Source organism: Lontra canadensis, unplaced genomic scaffold (genome assembly GCF_010015895.1).
Source record: "Lontra canadensis isolate GAN:19392208 unplaced genomic scaffold, GSC_riverotter_1.0 scaffold45, whole genome shotgun sequence".
NCBI classification, from domain to species: Eukaryota; Metazoa; Chordata; class Mammalia; order Carnivora; family Mustelidae; genus Lontra; species Lontra canadensis.
In genome coordinates this window covers 14,095,088-14,112,779 of record NW_022631039.1, presented here as the reverse complement: position 1 = coordinate 14,112,779, position 17,692 = coordinate 14,095,088, and the positions used below count along the sequence as shown (strand labels likewise).

At 57.8% G+C, this 17,692-nt stretch overlaps 1 protein-coding gene across 4 annotated transcripts in view; it reads right to left on the bottom strand.

Moving 5' to 3' along the window:
* Positions 1-17,692, bottom strand: part of LOC116876547 (mitotic spindle assembly checkpoint protein MAD1-like) — a 190,673-nt gene that overhangs the window by 78,641 nt on the left and 94,340 nt on the right. For all 4 annotated transcript variants that reach the window (XM_032872806.1, XM_032872807.1, XM_032872805.1 and 1 more), the window contains exon 5: positions 11,036-11,126. In XM_032872806.1, coding sequence (XP_032728697.1) covers positions 11,036-11,126 — 91 coding nt within the window. The remainder of the gene's footprint in view (positions 1-11,035; positions 11,127-17,692) is intronic.

Here is a 17,692-nt window from a genome sequence, read left to right as displayed (position 1 = left end):
GCCTGCGCAGGGCAGGAGACAGAGGTATCGCAGGGGCAGGGCACGGGATGGCGTCCTGAGGTAACGAGAGTGGTACGCCATCTGCAAGTCCACCAAAACCACCAAATCACTCTCGTTTCAAATGGGTGAGGTACGTGATACATAAATCCAATCCCCATACAGCTATTTAAAAAAAAAGAAGAGAAAAAAAAGGCAAGTGGTGGGGTTAAAAGCTGGCATGCAGACGGGAGAGCAGCCCCGGGCCCAGTGAGGGAACGGGTGCTGACTCTGGCACAGGCCCCCACCTCCCGCGTCACCTTGGGGCCAGCTGGAAGAGCTGGGGGCAGGCACCTGTCTACCTGGGCACCCCTCAGCTGTCCTGTCAGGACCCGAGAGCTGGGCCTGGCCCCACCAGTGGCTCTCCTTGTCTCCAGGGCCTCAGGAGGCACCCAACCAGCAGCCAGGCCGCAACATCTCTGAGCCTCCTGGGCACACTTGTGCCCCCATGGCTGGTCAGAATTTGCTGCCACGGTCCCCCCGAGGGACGTTCCCTGACCTCATGTTCTCAGACCAGTTTCCTGTGTTCAGGATCCCAGCCCCGGGCCCTCAGGGCTCCTGCAGGCCCCCATGGCTGCCTGGACTGGCCGCCCCGAGACCCCACACACTGCTGGGCCCCCATCCCGAGGACAGAGCTCTGCTGTCTGTCCTCCCTAGAGATGTCCGACGGGAGCCAGGCCCCTCTGCTCAGGCCTGTTTCATCTGAGTCTTGACACAGGGGTATTTTGGGGTGCCTAACTAGCACATGCAGACCTGAGACTGCAACGTAGGGCATTGGCCAGCCTGGGTCCCAGAAAAACCCTAGCAGCTGCCTCTCAGCCATGATCGCAGCGAGGCTGGTTGGCGGGGAGGGAGCTGGGGGCGGGGGGTGCACAGACCGAGTCCCCGAAGCAAGGTGTCAATGCCCTGAGGGCCTGGGTGTGCCGCTGGCACCTGCCACCTGGAGCCTTCCACACTGAGCTCAGAAAGCTGAGGGCTGGAGGAGGTGAGGGGAAAGTGAAGCTGGTGGGTGCCATCGGGGCCCCTCAGGAGTCTGCCCAGGTTTGGAATTGGAAAGCGTACGTACCAGGTGGCCAAATGCTGTCTTCCCAGGGTCCAGAGAAGACTGGTTCCCAGGGCAGCTGCTTGTAGGCCCAGCCAAACTGGAAATGGGCACTGTGGTCATCCTAGGATCGCCCACAGATCCCATCCTTCTCCCTTCCCCATGCCCTGCGGAGCTGTCATGGGGCAGACAGGCGCTGACCCATGTGTCGGGACCACGTGGCTGGAGAGCGCCTGCTACACCATCCCCTCTTGAAGCAAGGAGGCCGTCCTTCCGCTTCTGTGTGGGCAGCATCGTGCGGTGGACCCCAGGGAGGTCCAGGAGGGAAGGGAGACACAGGTGCCCCCGGCTGGCTGGTCACAGGACATCCAGCCCCCGAGAGCAGAGGCTCCCAGATGCTTCCAGCAGGTGGGGATCCCGTGAGGATGGGGAAAGGGAACCCAGTGCCTCGCCCAAAGCCAGCACCCCATAAGGACCCACTGAGGGGAGCCAGTGGCCCTGCACCGCTAAGGGCTGCCCTCAAGCTCCCACCTGGCTCTTTGGGCAGCATGCGTCGTGGAACCTCTGCTTCGCGGCCGACCTCCCACCCAGAGGATAGCGCAAGCGCCTAGGGAGCAGAGCTGTTCCCAAGCACTACCGTCTCCCCCATGAGTGGTTCCTATGGGCAGGAGCGCCCAGCACAAGGGACAGAGTGGGCAACTCTGCGGGCATCTGTGACCAAGGGGCAGCTCGGAGTGAGAAGGGGACATGGCTGCCAGGCGCTGAGATGTGTCGTCCCCTTGATCGATTCGCAGCTAAGACACGGGTGGTCCTGACAAGAATCTCCAAAGGCCAAGTTGCAGGCATCCTCAGACGAGCTGGTGAGATTCCTCACGCGACACACACCTGTGTCGCTCGCGGCGGGAGCTAGCACTCCTGCCAGAGAACGACCTAGTTGAAGCCAACCAGGGCCAGACAGGGGCTGGCCAGGGTCGCGGGGACATCAGCTGCACATTTCCAGAAGGGACATGCCTCTGTGACCACCAGCCCTGTGCTGGGGGCAGGGGGCTGGGCCACAGGGTGCACCCCGCTTGCCCCCATAGCAAGGATTTTCCTCTTGCTCCCCGACTCCGTGCTAGCTGGGGAGAACGGCCGCTCCCTCTGCGTCCGGGCCCATGGGGTGTGGGGTGGCAAGCAGCACCAGGGGCCCCTCTGCCCCAGCCCGTGCCGGCCCTCTCCCATCTGCAGAAGACTGAGGGCAGTGGCCACCATCCCTGAGGGCCCTCTGGGCCTAGTGCACACAGGCCTGCAAAGAGAGCGAGCCCCGGGGGCCCTCGCCCAGCCTGTGGCCACACGTGCTGTGGACGGCGGCCTTGGCAAGCCAGGCGAGGAACTGGCTGCCCCTTGGCCCACGGCCCGGGAGGGAGGGCGCCTGCTGCCAGACCTGACGCGCATACCAACAGGCCCTGCTGGAAGAGGCAGGGATGCGGCGAGAATTAAACAGCACGGTTAAGTAAGTGCTGGTCCTCATGCATATTTATAAATCACCCGGCCTCTAAGTTAAATCAATGTCTCTCCTGGCTGAAGGAAGCACAGCTCAGGAAGAAGAGCAGGGGCCTCAGGGGCACCTGCTGGGTCTCAGGGCCTCCCTGGGCCCTGCCGTTGTGACCCTAATCCCCCACCCTGGCCCTGTGTCGTCTTCTGCCTGCTGCCCCCAAGCCTGTGGACCGGCTCTGCACAGGCCCAGGGCTGGTGCTCCTGGGGCTCAGGAGCTACATGACCTTGGGCAGGTCCCACAGGCGGCGGGGAGCCAACAAGGATCTTGCTCCGTGCTTAGTGGGCTCCTGTGAACACTCCCTGCCTCTGAAGCCTTAGGCACCCAGCAGGCCTCGTCCCCCAGAGTGGGGGAGCGGGAGCCCATGGGACAGTGTGCCAGCTGCATGTGGACAGTATAGGGAGTGGTGGCAGAAGTCACACAGAGAAGCACAGGCTGAGCTCCATGCCACCACCCCCCGCCTGCCGGATCTCCAGCACCATGAGCAGCCAGCCCACTTCTTGTCTCAGAGATTCAGAAACTCTTAGGCCCAGAGCAGGGGGGAGACCCACACACCTGCCCATGACTGGTCACTGGGGGAGTGGGGGGGCAGTAAAAGGGATAGAGGCCCAGGGGTGGTGGCCACAGAGGCAGGTCCCTTCCTCAAGCCAGAGGCATTTCAGTGAGGGGGCAGCAGGTATTCTGCAAGCCTCCATCTGCCCTGGGCCAACATGGCTGAGGAAGAGGCCAGGGACAACACGGGCCCAGCTCCTACCTCCTCCATTTCCCCTTGATCCCCAGGACAGAGGCTTGATTCAGAAGCTGGACACTCACCATCCCCTATGGCCAAAGCCGCCACCTCTCAGTGGGCTGTCCTGATTGAAGGCGGGGGTCTGTGTGCATACTGTGTCCAGCGCCACATAGCCAGCCCTGAAGGGACAAGCCACGGCAGCCAGTGGGGCCATGCCCTCGGCCAGTGTCAAGGAGAAAGGAGCAGGATGGGATCCAAATCCAGGCTGCGGGCCTCATGGGGAGAAAGTGACAGGCTGTGAAAGGGGCCTGTGGAGGCCATCGACCCACCAGGACAGGACCCTGGTGTGCAGGGTGGGGCTGGGTCCTGCTAGTCCTGGGACACTCCCAAAGGACAGGAAGCCCAGGACAAGTGCTCCCTAAGCTGGCCTTCCTTTAGCCCGTTCTGTGTCTCAGAGGTGTCTCCATGGACACCTCTGAACTTGACAGGAGCTGGGGGAACTGCTATGATGGCCAGGAAGCCCTGCACTGGCGTCAGGACAACGGGTCTCTCCTAGCTCTGCCCTAGGGGCTCGAGGCCTTGGTTCCCAGGAGGGACACCGGGTGCTGCTGGGCACGAGGCTGTAGCTGGCTGAGCAGGGCCCAGGACACATGGGTGGTCCCAGGATGATGGCACTGCCTTTGCCCACCAGCCTCAGCCTGTGGCCGCAACACTCCAGCCCCACTCCAAGGAAAATTCAACTTGCCTTGAAGGGACACACATGACATGTCATCATGCCCAGCCTCTAGGCTCACAGATGGCTTGGCCACCAGCACGCTCATCTATAAGCTTGGTGAGGAGCATGCAGAGGGTGAGGTATCAGCACGCGGTCTGAGAGCAGCGAGGCTGTGAGGGCCACTGACAGCGCGGGGCCACTGCACCCTGAGCCAGCGCTCCCTGTGCCACGTGATTCCAGCCCAGCCAGCAGCAGAGCGGGCAGAGTGGGCCAGCCGGTACCCAGAGGGTCACAAGGCGGAAAGGCCCCATGCGCACACAGGGGAGAGGACCGGCGGGGCAGCAGCCTGGGAGGCTTGAGGCCTGCGGGGACGCCCGCTGACACCGGCTCATGGGATGAGAGGGGGCTTATGATTCAAGACACATCATTCTCCTCATAAAAAAAATCAAGAGAAATCAGCGCCTGTGGAAATGTCTCCATGCAAGTACACATCAGCAAGCTGGCTTTTTTTAGTCCTCGGCGTTAATAAACATGAGCAGCCGGGCGCCGCGGAGGGGAAGGGAGGCTTGGGCTCTTTCCTCAAGCGTCTTGTTTTACACATCCATCCAGGAGCGCAGGCCTGGGGCACACGCCTGCTTGCTCACTCCACGTGTGAAAGGGCGCACGCTGCTGCCCCGGGCTGGGTCACAGACCTCTGGAGCGGAGCCCCGAGTCTGCGTGTGTGCTCATACGGCCGGGACACCGAAGGGAAGACCCCTGACCAGAGGCAGATGCGACCAAGAAACGTAGGAGATGAACACCTGTCAGTGTTAGGGTGGGGCACAAAGGGGACCCCACAAACGTACACAGAGCAGTGTCCCCACACAGAACGGTAATTGTCCTCCTACGTCTGCTCCCCCAGAGGTTCACTCTCCTCTCACGAAACCTAACAATTTCCAAGTTGGCTGGAGAACTAGATATATTCATTCCAGGGGGCACACAAAAATAAACAAGAGGTGCCAGAAACATCCTGCAGGAGAAGTCACAGGGGCAGGGAGGAGGGGACGTGTCATCCCTGGGAGCGGCCCAGGCCCGAGGGGACAGCACCTCGCACCAGTGAGGGCAGGTTTGCAGTAAGCGGTCCTGGGGCTACGGGCACGAGCCCCTTCTAGGGAACAGGCCGATGTCAGGCTTCATACCTGGTAAAACACCAGACCAAACCCAAACACCGCAGTAGCCGTAGATTTACACATGAAAACGAACCGCCATAGAGGAACTCCTTCACAACCTGAGCCACAGAGGATACGTCGACAGATGCACCTGTACGAAAACTTACATACCAAAAACTTCCACTCGCTTAAAAACGCCTCAAGCAAAGTCCAAAGACAGATGATCAATGGGAAAATATAACTCACAACTTAAAACAAAACACCTCAGCTCCTCATAATACAAAAAGCTCCAAGAAATCAATACAACCAACAACCCATTTGAAAAACGGACCAAGGGCATTAACACATACGAACACACTGAAACACCCTCGCTCCCATGTGTAATACAAGGACTGGAGATTGAAAGCATGCTACCCCCCCACCTGCGGGGGCAGGAGGTCTCCCCATGGGACAGTGCACTCCTGGCGAGCCTGCAGCCCACGACGTCCCCCGTGGGGGGCAGTGGTCGCTGACGGACCACCATGAGGCACCATCCGGCAGAAGCCACCAAAAGAAGTACAGGTACCCTTTGATCCGAAGTTTATCCTACACACACGCACACACACAGAGATGCCGGACACAGGACATGCGCCACAGCCACGTTTATGGCTGCAGAAGGGGAAGACAGGCCACAAACAGCACCAAGTTCAGTATGTTACGGCATATCACAGGGACACATCAAGTGGCCATAAGAAAACCAGTGAGACCTCCCAGATCTGTTACGTGAAAAACAAGGGGCAGAATGGTTTGAAAACAGGTCATCTTTTGAGTTAAAAGGGGGGCCGGCACTAAGAATTTGTTAGGGGAAAAACAACCAGCAGTCAAAGGAGATCCTACACAAGAAGAACGCCACGAAACACTTCTGGCACCAACCTGTCCCAGCCACCGCAGGACGCAGGGCCAAGCTGCTTGGCCCCAGCTTCCTCCAGAGCCCACCTCCTCGCCACGTCACCTGCTGCTGCACCCCCAGGTATGCCCCGCTCGTCCACACCCTGAGTGTGGGCTGGGAGCCAGGGAAGGTCACTGCCTGCAGAGCTCGCGCTCCAGAGGACCGACCCACAAAGAGGTCCCGGATGTGGCCTGAAGGCACTGCCCAAGCTGGCCTCAAGGGATGGGCAGGGCTGTTGGGCAGAGACCGGGGGTCGGGGGGCGCCCCAGACAGTTGTCATGGGAGCCGGGAGGGCTGAGGGGAAAGCCAGCTGGATGGGGGGACCCCAAGCTGCCAGGGCAGGAATGCGAGCTGACGGTGCAGCAGGGCCTCTGCTGGGGGAATGGAGGCACAGGACGTGGGGGTCTTGGGACTTGAGGGACCCGGCTCCTTCATCTGCTTGGAGAGAAGGACCACTCTCTTTCTTCAGCGACCGGAAGGCCTTCTATGTGTGCAGCCGACAAGGGGCCTCACTGGGCACTGGAGGCGGGGTGAGGGGCGACTCCCGCACAGCAGTGATTGGCACCTGCCTGTCGCAGACCAGCTGTGGCCGTGGCTGCCCACTGTCAGTCTAGCGCCCCTAAGCTCTGGTCACGCTTGTTGGAGCTCTCCCTTCACGCAGGATCCCCAGCACATGGCCTGTGGGATTTGGCCCCCCTGGGGAGGGGCCCAGAGAGCACTACAGACACATAGGCAGAGGGCCAGCCAGGGATGGGACACACCCAGGGTCGTGGTCAGTAGCCGGAGTCCACAGGGGAAAGGTCAGAGGCAGGAGGGTTCTGAGAAGCAGAGGTCAGGCCTGCCTTGGGCTCAGTGCTCCTAGGCAGGTGGGAGCAGGTGGGAGCAGGTGGGAGCAGGTGGGGTAGAGGAGGTCTGTCCCCGGGAGGGGGCCCAGGCCGGGCAGGAGGAACCTGCAGGTGGAAGGGAACCAGTGGGCACCCGGGGGCCATCCTGTCACAGCATCAGTGGGGAGAGGGCAGGGTGGTGTGAGGAGTGCAGCTCCCCCAACCTCGTATTCAGGAAGAGGGAAGGAGGTGGAGGCCGGGAGGGTCTGATGAGACAGGGCTGCTTGCCTGCTGACGCAGGGACAGGAGTGGGGACGTCTCCACGGGCACTGTGAGCTTTCCGCTCACAGGCAACCCAGCAATTTTCTACCCACTCCGTTTCCAAAAACGATACTTCTTTCAAATGTCACTGGGCTACAGTCTGGTCCCCTTCCTGAGCAGCACCGCTGGTGGGCTATGGGCAGCCCCACCCAGTCCTGGGGAGCCAATGGCGGGCTGGGGCGGCGGGGGGTGAATCGGGACTTGCGCCCACCCCGGCTGGTCACCTGGCTGGATACACAGCGTGATCAGGCAGCACCGAGGGCAGCAGGACGTGGGCTCCTCTCCCAGAGATGAATTCTGCTTGATTACATGCATGCTGAAGCATTTACAGGGAAGGGTGCAGATGTTTGCAATTTGCTTTAAAATGCATCAAAAAACGGTAAAAGCACTGATGGATGGTGGAGGGGTGGCATCAGGGGGCCCCCACGCTCATGCCAGGATGTGGGCGGTAGGAAGTGGGTCTGCACGGAGGAGCTTGTCCGGCTTTGCTGGACATTTGAGGATACTTGTCGCGCGCTGGGACCAACCCGGCGGGGCCGAGGGCACAGAGTGCACGTACGTGGCCCGGCTGTGCTTTGCACATGTGGTGTCCAGCCTGAGCCAGGCTGCTGATAGATATATGGCCCCCGGCCCTGGTGCTGCCATGTCTGGTCCCCTCTCGGTTTCACCAGTGGCCCATGGCTGTCACAGTCCCCAAGCCTGGCCCGTCAGAACCTCCAATGTGGAAAAGCATGTTTGTTGTCATCAAGGTGATGCACAGGATGGCGGGGTTTCTACTCACAGCAGTCGCGGCAGTGGCCCTGCTCAGCTGGCAGTGAGACACCCAGCCTGGGGGCTGTCACTATGGTCATCAAAGTGGCCTGACTGACACCAGGGCCACAGCCACCACCCACGCCAGAGCCCATTCACTGAGAAGAGGCCAGTGGGAGGTCAGGGCTAACGAGACGTGTCCTGCTACCATTCCTCAATCATTCTCTTGACTCTGGGAAACTGAGGCCTGTGGAGAGGTGTGTGGGGCAGGGCTGGGGTGGGAGGGAGCAGGGGGCCCAGGCAGGGAGGATCAGGGCCGTGGCGGCACGTCCTGCTCCACGGCTACCAGTCTCCAGCTCCAGCAGCCACACGGGGAGCACAGGGCGCCCCCTGCCTCTAGGCCCAGACATCCAGGCCGTCTGCTCACTCCCAGCCCTGGAGAATTCTGGACCTGTCCAACCCATCCTGCCTCTACAGAAGGTGTCTGTGAGCGAGCCATTCACAGGCTAGCCAACCGCAGGCCTCAGTTTCCCCATCACTAGAGGGCGGCATGCATGGGACAGCTGCAGATCCCCCCTGGTGGGAGTCCCCTCCGTGGGCTGCGGCACCAGGACGAGTGTGGGGACAGCCGGGCCCCGGCCCCACGGCAGGCCTGCCCCCAACGGCCGTCCAGGCACCCAGAGCGAGTGGAGCAGCAGGCGCACACCAGGCTCGGAGCGGTAACCGGAGCTGTTTCCTCACCAACCAGCTGTGAACTAATTACAAGAAGTTCTAACTAGTGGCGCTCCCTCTCCAAGCATATGTTCCCAATTAAGTCAAACTGCAGCTGATTTTAATCAATCTTCCTTGAAGCGGCCCAACTTGAAGCCTCTCGCAGAGCAAAGAGGGGACAGTGGGGGGCGTGTGCTCAGGAACTCCGGAGCCCCATGGCCGGACTGCACCCTGTGAGGCGGGGGCTCGCTGGGCAGTAGGGGGCGGACACCTGGGCCTCGGCCAGACACAAGTCCTTCTCATCCACTCTGCATGACCAGCACGGCCGTTCACCTGGCCTTCACTCCTGTCTGTCCCGGGGGTCTGTGCGCTCAGCCGGGCCGGAGCTCACAGGTGCTTGTCATGAGCCGGACAAGGGGATGGCGTCTGGGTCAGTCAGACGGAAAAGCCGCTGCCTCAGCCAGAGTCCCAGCCCTCTGGAACGGCCGGCTTAGCACCGGGGTGCCAACCTCTGCACCACACAGCAGACCTGGGCTGGGGTAGCCAGTGGGGGGAGCGGACCAGGAGACCAGGAACCGAGTTCCCAGCTCAGCTCTGTCCCTTCTGCTGGGTGCCCTGGGCCGAAGGACAGCCCCTCCCTGACTGGACGTTTCCTCATCAGGGAAACGGGGTAGTGGGACCTCCCACTGGCGATCATGGACACAGAGAAAGGTCTTCAGAGCACAGCAATGGTGCATGGCCGACTTTCCTGAGACAAGACCCAGTCTCCACGCAGGGACGGCCCTCGTGGATCTGAGCTGCAAGCAGGAATATGGAGAGGCTATCACGGTCCCCCTCTCCCTGCCCCTCAAGGTCAGCGACGGCACTGCTGCAGAACAGCAGGCTGGCTGCGGGACACCCGCCGGAACAGAGAAAGCAGGCATGTGTGACCATCTAGAAGCTTCCACCACCCACTCCTCTGCATTTCAGCCCTGCCACCCTCACCCCGGGGCTACAGCCAAGACCCAGGGAGTCCTGCCACATCCATCCACATGCACCTGAGCCCCAGCAGGACGGAGACCTGGCCCCCAAGGCCTGCCCCCGTGGCTGGGCTGTGGCACCTGCTGAGCTCCTAACCGTATCCCATAGGTGGGGAGACAGACGCCACCTGGCCCCGTGGGTGGAAGCCCAGCCCCTGGGCCATGAGCAGCTCCAGAACTTGCTGCAAGGCCTCTGTCCCACCCAAGGGCTGGTGTGGTGCTCAAAGTATCTCCACCCAGGAAGACTTGAGATGGGAAGAGCACCGGATACCCCACCTCCCGGCATGCTGGCACTGGTGGTGAACGTCCAATGAGCCATGGGGCTCACCTGCACCGCACCCGAGATCCTGCCAAGCGCCACAGCAGGCTCTCCCTGGAAGCCCAGAGGCAGGGAAAAAGGAAATGAAAGATTTCAGCAGGGCTCCATGCACCGCAATCACGGGGGTGGGGGGCCTGGGCCGCTGCCAGCCCTGCTGGCAGGCTGCACCCAACCGGACACGCAAGAGACACCCACCAAGCCTGCTCTGACAGGGACCAGCTGACAGGCAGCCAGGGCCGACCTGCCGACAGCCCAGCTCTCCCTTCTGAGGCCCGCGGCCCAATTAAACCGGCACAGCTCCTAGCGTTGACCGCCGCCAGCCACGGCCCACGGCGCTGTGCCTCATCAGAGTTGTCACTGCTCCCGACTCCCAGCATCGGTAATAAAAAAGAGATTTGATTTGCCTCTAATAGGTGTCAAGATAAAATCAATGGCCTGTCCAAAATCTGGGTAATCACGAACTTGCAGGTTCCTCGCCATGGAACAATTCAGACAGGAGGATAACAACGGAAAACAGAGAGCGAACAGAGTCAGCGGCAGTGTGACTTCACGGCTGTGGGAGGTGGGGACGGGCCTGGACACAGACCCCAACAGAGAAGGTCCCTGGGGGTTCTCAGCCACTACACGGGCCACAGGCTGTGGCCGGTATAGGGGGAGGGGAGAGGGGAAGAGCACTGATGGAGCACAGGACCGTGGCCCTGGCCTGGTGACATGTGGGCCAAAGGCAGCACCCCTCTCTGCTGGGCTCCGGGACACATGGTCTCGGCCAACGAGGGGTGCGTGTGTCCTGGGAGGTCCCCGACTCGGCTTAGTCTGATGAACCAGAAGACAGGGCGTCTACGGGTGTGGGAAGCACAGACACTGACACGCAGGGAGAAGCCAGGAGAGCAGGGCACGCCCGGGGAGAACACAGAGCGCTGGGAGAAGCCTCCACCTGTGGCCGCCCGCCCACACGCACCTGCAGGGTGAACCTCTCGAGCTGCATTTCCAGCATCTTCTTGTCTTCTTCCAGACGACTGCGCTCCCCTTCCAGTTCCTCAATCTTCAACCTGCAAGAAGAGCCGGACCATGAGGACACAGTCCACAGCCCACACATCCGTTCCGACAGCAAGGGTTTCTCTGTGGGGCGGGGGGGTGGGGATCGGTTCTTGCACAGGCGGGGAGTGCGGCCCACGTGTCTGCTCTGACCGAGAGGGGAGGGTGCTACAGGGGATATTCACTGATCACAGCTGGGGGGTGGGGTGCAGGGGAAAATGAACCAGCACAAGTAGGAGCCTGCACGTGTCCTGCACCTGTCGGTCCGCTCACAGCAGGTGTGACCTCATGTCGTAGAGGACACAGAACCACGGAGATGGCCTGAGGACAAGCGTGGGCTGGGGAGGGAAGCTAGACTGCGGGGAAGTGGGCTCAGTGCCGACACAGGCATGTGGCAGGCTTCAGCTCACTGTGAGAAACTCTTATTTTTGTCTTCATTTTTTTAAAGTTAATTTTCTGAAAGGCACTACATTCACGTGATTTACAAAGCAGAAAGCATGTCCAGGAAGCAGGGCCCAGCATGCACACAGGCTAAGGTCCAGGGCCTTCCCCACCACTAGCCAGAATGGAAAACTCTCATTTCATGGATTATTCAGGAAGGTCTTGGCTCAGGAGCAAGAGATAATTATCTCCAGACTCAGAAGTGCTCCAGGATGGCCTAGCAAATCACACAAGATCTGAAAGGACCAAACTCTTTCCAAGAAACCTAATTGCATCTCTGAAAAAGCTCAAGAAGATTTATACGAATACAAAAACATTCAGAATCCAACAAGCCAAACTTCAGTGTCCACCAACTAATCAAGGCCTAGCGGGCATTAAAAGAAGTAGGGAAATATGACCCATAATGAGGAGAACAATCAATCAACTGGAAGCCACCAAGAACGGCAGACAGGAAGTAGCATCCAAGGACCGGAACAGTTACTCCAAGTGTCGGGACATGGAAGCAACAGTCCGCTGTCCAGCAGCTCAGCGGCTGAGGAGCAAAGAGCAAGATGACCCGATCCCTGGAGGGGAGGCCCCGGCGCCCAGGCTGACAGACACCCCGGACAGGCTAACGACACAGTCGACGCGGCAGGAGACAGGTTCACACTCTTGAAGACTATAGAAAGAAAACAACCCAACACACAAAACACCCCAAACAACCCCTAGTGAAATAGACAAGAAAAGGAATATTTAAGGCTGACAGGGCCGTCCCTGAGCTGTGGGGCCATCATGGAACACAACATCTGCATGAGCGGGGTCCCTAGAGGAAAGGACAGGGACGGAGAGAAGGACAAATGCTGCAAGAAAGCCCCACATTTGATGAAAAGTAAACACAGACCCAAGGAGCTCAACAAAGCCCAAGCACAAGACACATGAAGAAAAATAGCCCCAGTGCACGTGTGAAACAGAAGAAAAATCTTTAAAATACTGAAATAAGAAAACAAGGCCAACCTAGAATTCGATTCCCAGTGAAAATATTCATAAACAAAAACAATATAAAGCTGTTCTGAGGCGAACGAAACCTGCAAGATCGTGTCGCCAGCAGACCTGCTCCGCAAGGGAGGTCCAGGGAAGCCCTCCTAGCAGCAGGATGGGGACACTGCAGGGACACGAGGATCCATGCAAAGGAGCGAGGAGCAGTGGACAGCGTGACTATGGTAGCAACTATGTGGCTTTTGATTTCCTCTAAGGATGGCTAGCTTCTGTTTGCAGCTGGTACACAGCTGACAAACGCTATCACAGGACTTTCAGGCACGTAACGCAGTGACCCCATGACTAATGTCACCATCTGTCCCCACACAAAGTTGCTGCATGGTCAGGGGCTGCCTTCCCTGTGTCGTATGTCACACCCTATGACTTACCTGTTTTATGACCACAGGTCTGTACCTTCCAATCCCCGCCACCCACTTTGCCCACCTCCCCTCCCTGGGTAGCCAACAGTTTCTGCTCCTATCTGTGAGTCCTTTCTGTTTCGCTTCATTTGATCACTCATTTTGTCTTTTAGATTCCACATAAGTGAAACAGTATGGCATTTGCCTTCTCTGACTTAGTTCACTAAGCATAACAGCTTCTAGGTCCATCCATGTTGTCATAAGAGGCAAAATCTCATTCTTTTTTTATGGCTGAGTAATATTCTCCTGTGTGTATATACTGCATCTTCTAGCCAAGATACAAAATTACTGTTTTTTGAGGAGACTGTTTCTACAACACTAATAAAAAGTGTATTGGGGTCTGAGGTAGGATTATAAATAGAATGTGTGACACACACAGCACAGAGGCTTGAGGGGGAAGATCAGATACATGTAGTTACGAGGCTGCATCACTTGCAGGAAGGCTGTGGTATGTGGAAGATGTACCGTAACCCCTAAAATAATCCCTAAAATAGCAAAGAGTGATGACTAATAAGTGAAATAAAGGAAATAAAATGAAACAAAATATACCCAATAAGTTAGAAAGAACACAGGAAAATGGGGAATGCAGAGGAAGAGATGGGACGAGTAGAAGATAGTGAGACCCAGGTGTACCAGTCACCACAGGACACGTGAGCCTACACGCAGGCCATCAAAGTGGGCAGGACAGCAGACCCCAGCCATGGGCTGCTTACAGGAGCACTCGTGACACAAAGAGGCGCACCTCCGTAAGATACCAACATGAGGAGGACAGCGGAGAAGGCTGAGACACTGCTGGTGTCAAGGTGATTCCAGAGCCAAGAACGGCACCCACAAGGCAAAGTCATAATGACAAAGGGGCCAACTGGCCAAGAGAACATTACCGTCCTAAGAGCGCATACGCCAATGACAGCGCTTCAATGGAGACGCGGCAAAACCTGACAGAAATGTGGGGAGAAACAGCCAGACCCTCAGTTACAGCCAGACATTTCATATCACTCTCTCAATCACTGAGAGAGCGAGAAGCAAAAAACCCAGGAGAAAGTAGACATGAACAACATGATCAGCCGGCTTGACTCAAGCGTCCAGCAGGAGCCCTCTGACGAGTACAGCACAGGGCACAGTCTTCTTGGGTGGACACACAGTATTTACCAGCACAGACAGAGGGTGGGCCATGCAAGGAGGCTCCCTCAACGTGCTGAAAAGGATTTTTTAGTAATTCAAGTACCTTTTGTGTCCCTAATGGAATTGAGCTACAGAAATCAACAGAAACCAAAGAAAGATAATTGGACAGCGTGATCCACAACAGCACCCAAGAACACGGAGCGCAGGGAGATCATTCTGGAAATCCTGTCAGAGGCCTGCCCTCTGATAACTACGCAGGGGTCCGCAGAGCAGCGGGGAATCAGCATGAGCCCGAACACATGGGGTACTCGTGGCTATGGCTGGAGGGCTGGCCTCACGAGATTTCACTTCTCCCCACACTGTTCAAGAGAATCCAAACCATCCCAGTCAAATCCCACACATTTCTCTGTACAAACAAGCTCATTCTAAAAGTCATGTGGAAATGTAACAGGCCCAGAATGCTCAAAACAACAATGGGGAAAAGGTTGGAGAGCTAATAACCTAATTTCAAGAATTGTCAAAAAACCACAGTGACCACAATAGCCCTGGCCTGAAGTCAGACTGAGGAAAAACAAGAGGCCCCAGAAATAAACACCTACGCGTGGACAGTGTGTTCTGATACATTTTCTAAGGCAATCCAGCACAGAAAGGATGCTTGTTGTTGTTGTTGTTTTAAGATTTATTTAGCTATTTTAGAGAGCGTGAGAGAGAGCAGGCGCGCAAGCCAGAGGAGGGGCAGAGGGAGGAGAGGGATCTGTAGCAGACGCCCCACTGAGCACCGAGCCAGACACGGAGCTCGATCCCAGGATGCAGAGCTCACGACAGCCCGAAATTAAGAGTCAGACACTTGTTCCACTGAGCCACCCCAGCGCCCAGAAAGGATGTCTGTTTAACAAACAGTGCTGGAACAGCGGGGTATTTATTAAAAAGCAAAAAACAAAAAAACAAAAAAAGCAAACCTCAGATTCTATAATGTGTATAATATAAAAAAAACCCCTCAAAATGGAAATATAAACCTCCACATAAGTTGAAAAATAATAAAATCCCCAAGAATATACAGGAAAACATGTGAATCTGGGAGAGGAGAAGTTTCCCAGCTCCGATATCCAAATCATCACAAATAAAAAGGAAAAACATGATACAGATTTCTCTCTGAAGCCTCATGAAGCAGCGAAATGGTGAGCGGCAGAATGGGAAGAGACGCCTGCAAATAAAGTGTGTGACAGGACCCGTGCGAGAACGGACGGAGAACACTCGGGCTCGGCAAGGAGTAGACTGCCGGGGGAAAACGGCCTGAGTGGGGACGCTGTGCCGAGCAAGACACCGATGAGGACCAGCAGAGACACTCAGCGTTATCGGTCCTTTGCGATACACAGTCCAAACCACAGGCAGAGGCCACCGTGCACCGGCTATGGTCACAGCGAGAAAGGCTGCGGGCCAGGTGCTGGCAAGGAGACCCTGGAGGCCGTCTGCTGCCCGCGGGGATCCGGGGCGGTGCAGCCACTCTGCAGCCAGGCAGATTCCCAAACCAGGGCAACACGCCACCACCAGCCATGCCACATGTCGGCGGGTACCTGAGAGAAGAGAAGGTACGTTTGTACACGAGGACTTTGTCGGAGATGAAGGCCAAAAGCCTGGGAAAGTGAACGGCTGGCCCCAAGTGCCCGCAGACACGCCGCGGCATGTCGAGCTGGCAACCAGGAGGAACGCACTGCCGGTCTGTGCACGCAGATCTCTCCAAACAGCGAGCACTGACACACAGGAGTGGACACTGCGGGAGTCCATTCCTCTCCAACTTCCAAGTGCCACACAGTCCGCTCGAGTGAACGCAGATGAGCAGCGGCCTGGGTGGGGGAGGAAGGGAGGGTCTCAGGCACTGGAGAGCAAACGTCAGGTCGCAGGAGTGTGGTGCCGACAGCGGCGTGCGGGCACAAGTGTCTGCAAGAACGTCACACTATACGCTCTGACCACGTGCAGCTCACTGTCACTTACATGGCTGATGTGCCCCTACCTCACACCTGCGTAAGCCTGCTGCAGGGCCCCCCAGAGCTGGGGATACTGGCCAGAGCGCCGACATGCACCACCCTCGCCGACAGGAACCGATGGGAACTGATGGGAAGCGGGCTCTGGTGGTCGGGTTCCAGCGTTGCTGCCCTTCCCTGCTGGGTCACGGCTTCGCAGAGGGCTGTACGAGGAGGCATCCCCCAGGGTGGGGGTGGGGGGAAGTCGAGCACCCGAGGCCGCCTCAGAGAAGCCGCCTTTCAGGAAGGACTCCTGCATCTTGGGCGCAGGCTGTGAGAGAAGGCCCGCTGGGCCGCCGGGCAGCAGGATGTTCCGGACTCTGAAGGCTGGTGAGCACGTGCCCTTGAGGGCTACGTTCAAAGAAGCAGGCATGTGGCTGCAGGCGTGTCAGTGAGACGGCTTGCTCTCGTCCAGCCCACAGTTGGAGGACAAGCCTACACCACTAACACTTGTTGACGCATTTTAACATGGAGCACTTTCTCTCCCTGGTCCTCCTCTTCCAGCAAGCTGTCACCTTGCCGAGGGAGGGAGAAGGAGCCCACTCACAAGGCTGCTTTGCCTACAAGTGGTTCAAAGCAGGCAGTTGTGTGTGTTTCTAGAAACAAAGGACCTCCACGTTTTGTAGACGTGGGGGTGCTTTATAAACCGGACGCCATCCCAGGTCACCGCTTGAGAAGTCTCAGCCAGCCACATGGGTGTGTGTGTCCAAGAATCAGCTAGGAGACAGCAGCTGCTCACTGTTCTCACTGAACCACGAAACGGGGATGGTGTGGGGACGGGGTGCCGGGAGTGAAGCCCCAGAGTTGCCCAGAGAGGGGACAGCCAGTGGCAGTGGCCCACGATGCACCTGTCCAGGCTGAGCACCCACAGATCCCACCTGCACACACTGCCTGTTGCCTCCTCCTCCTTGATGGGCCCTGACCGCCGGCTCACACCACCCCCGCAGCCTTCCCCATCCCGTGCGTCACGCGCCCACCCTGCGTTTCCAGCACAGAGAGAAGTGTCAGGCTCACACAGGCCTAGATGACCGTGTCTACACACAACTGTCGGAATCCCGCAGGAGAGGCTGGAGAGGCTGGAGCATGGAGAGGCTGACGGCCCAGGCTCTGGGGTCAGTCATACATGGAGCGGGGGTCTGGCTGTGGACCGAATGTCTGTGTCTCCCCAAATTCTTATGCTGAAGCCCCACCCACCGTGTGATGGAACGTGGAGGTAACCACGGTTCACTGAGGTCATGAGGGTGGGACCCTGCAATGGGGTGACCCTCCCTGTCAGAGATCCGAGGGCTTAGGCACACTGTACCCAGCTCTCTGTCCTGTTGTTGCAAGCCTCCTGCAAACCAAAATGTAATCCAAAATGAACACTGGGCATGAAAGAAGGTTACGGGTATCACTCTGGACAAGATACTCGTTCACTTCCTTCATCTATAAAACTGGGAAAATAATAGTCCATACTTTTTTTTTTGTCTTTTTTTTTTTTTTTACAGCTTGTTTTAAGAAGTAAATGAGTCAGTGCTTGGCACATAGTACATTCTCACGCAAGAAAGAAACACAGAAAGAAGG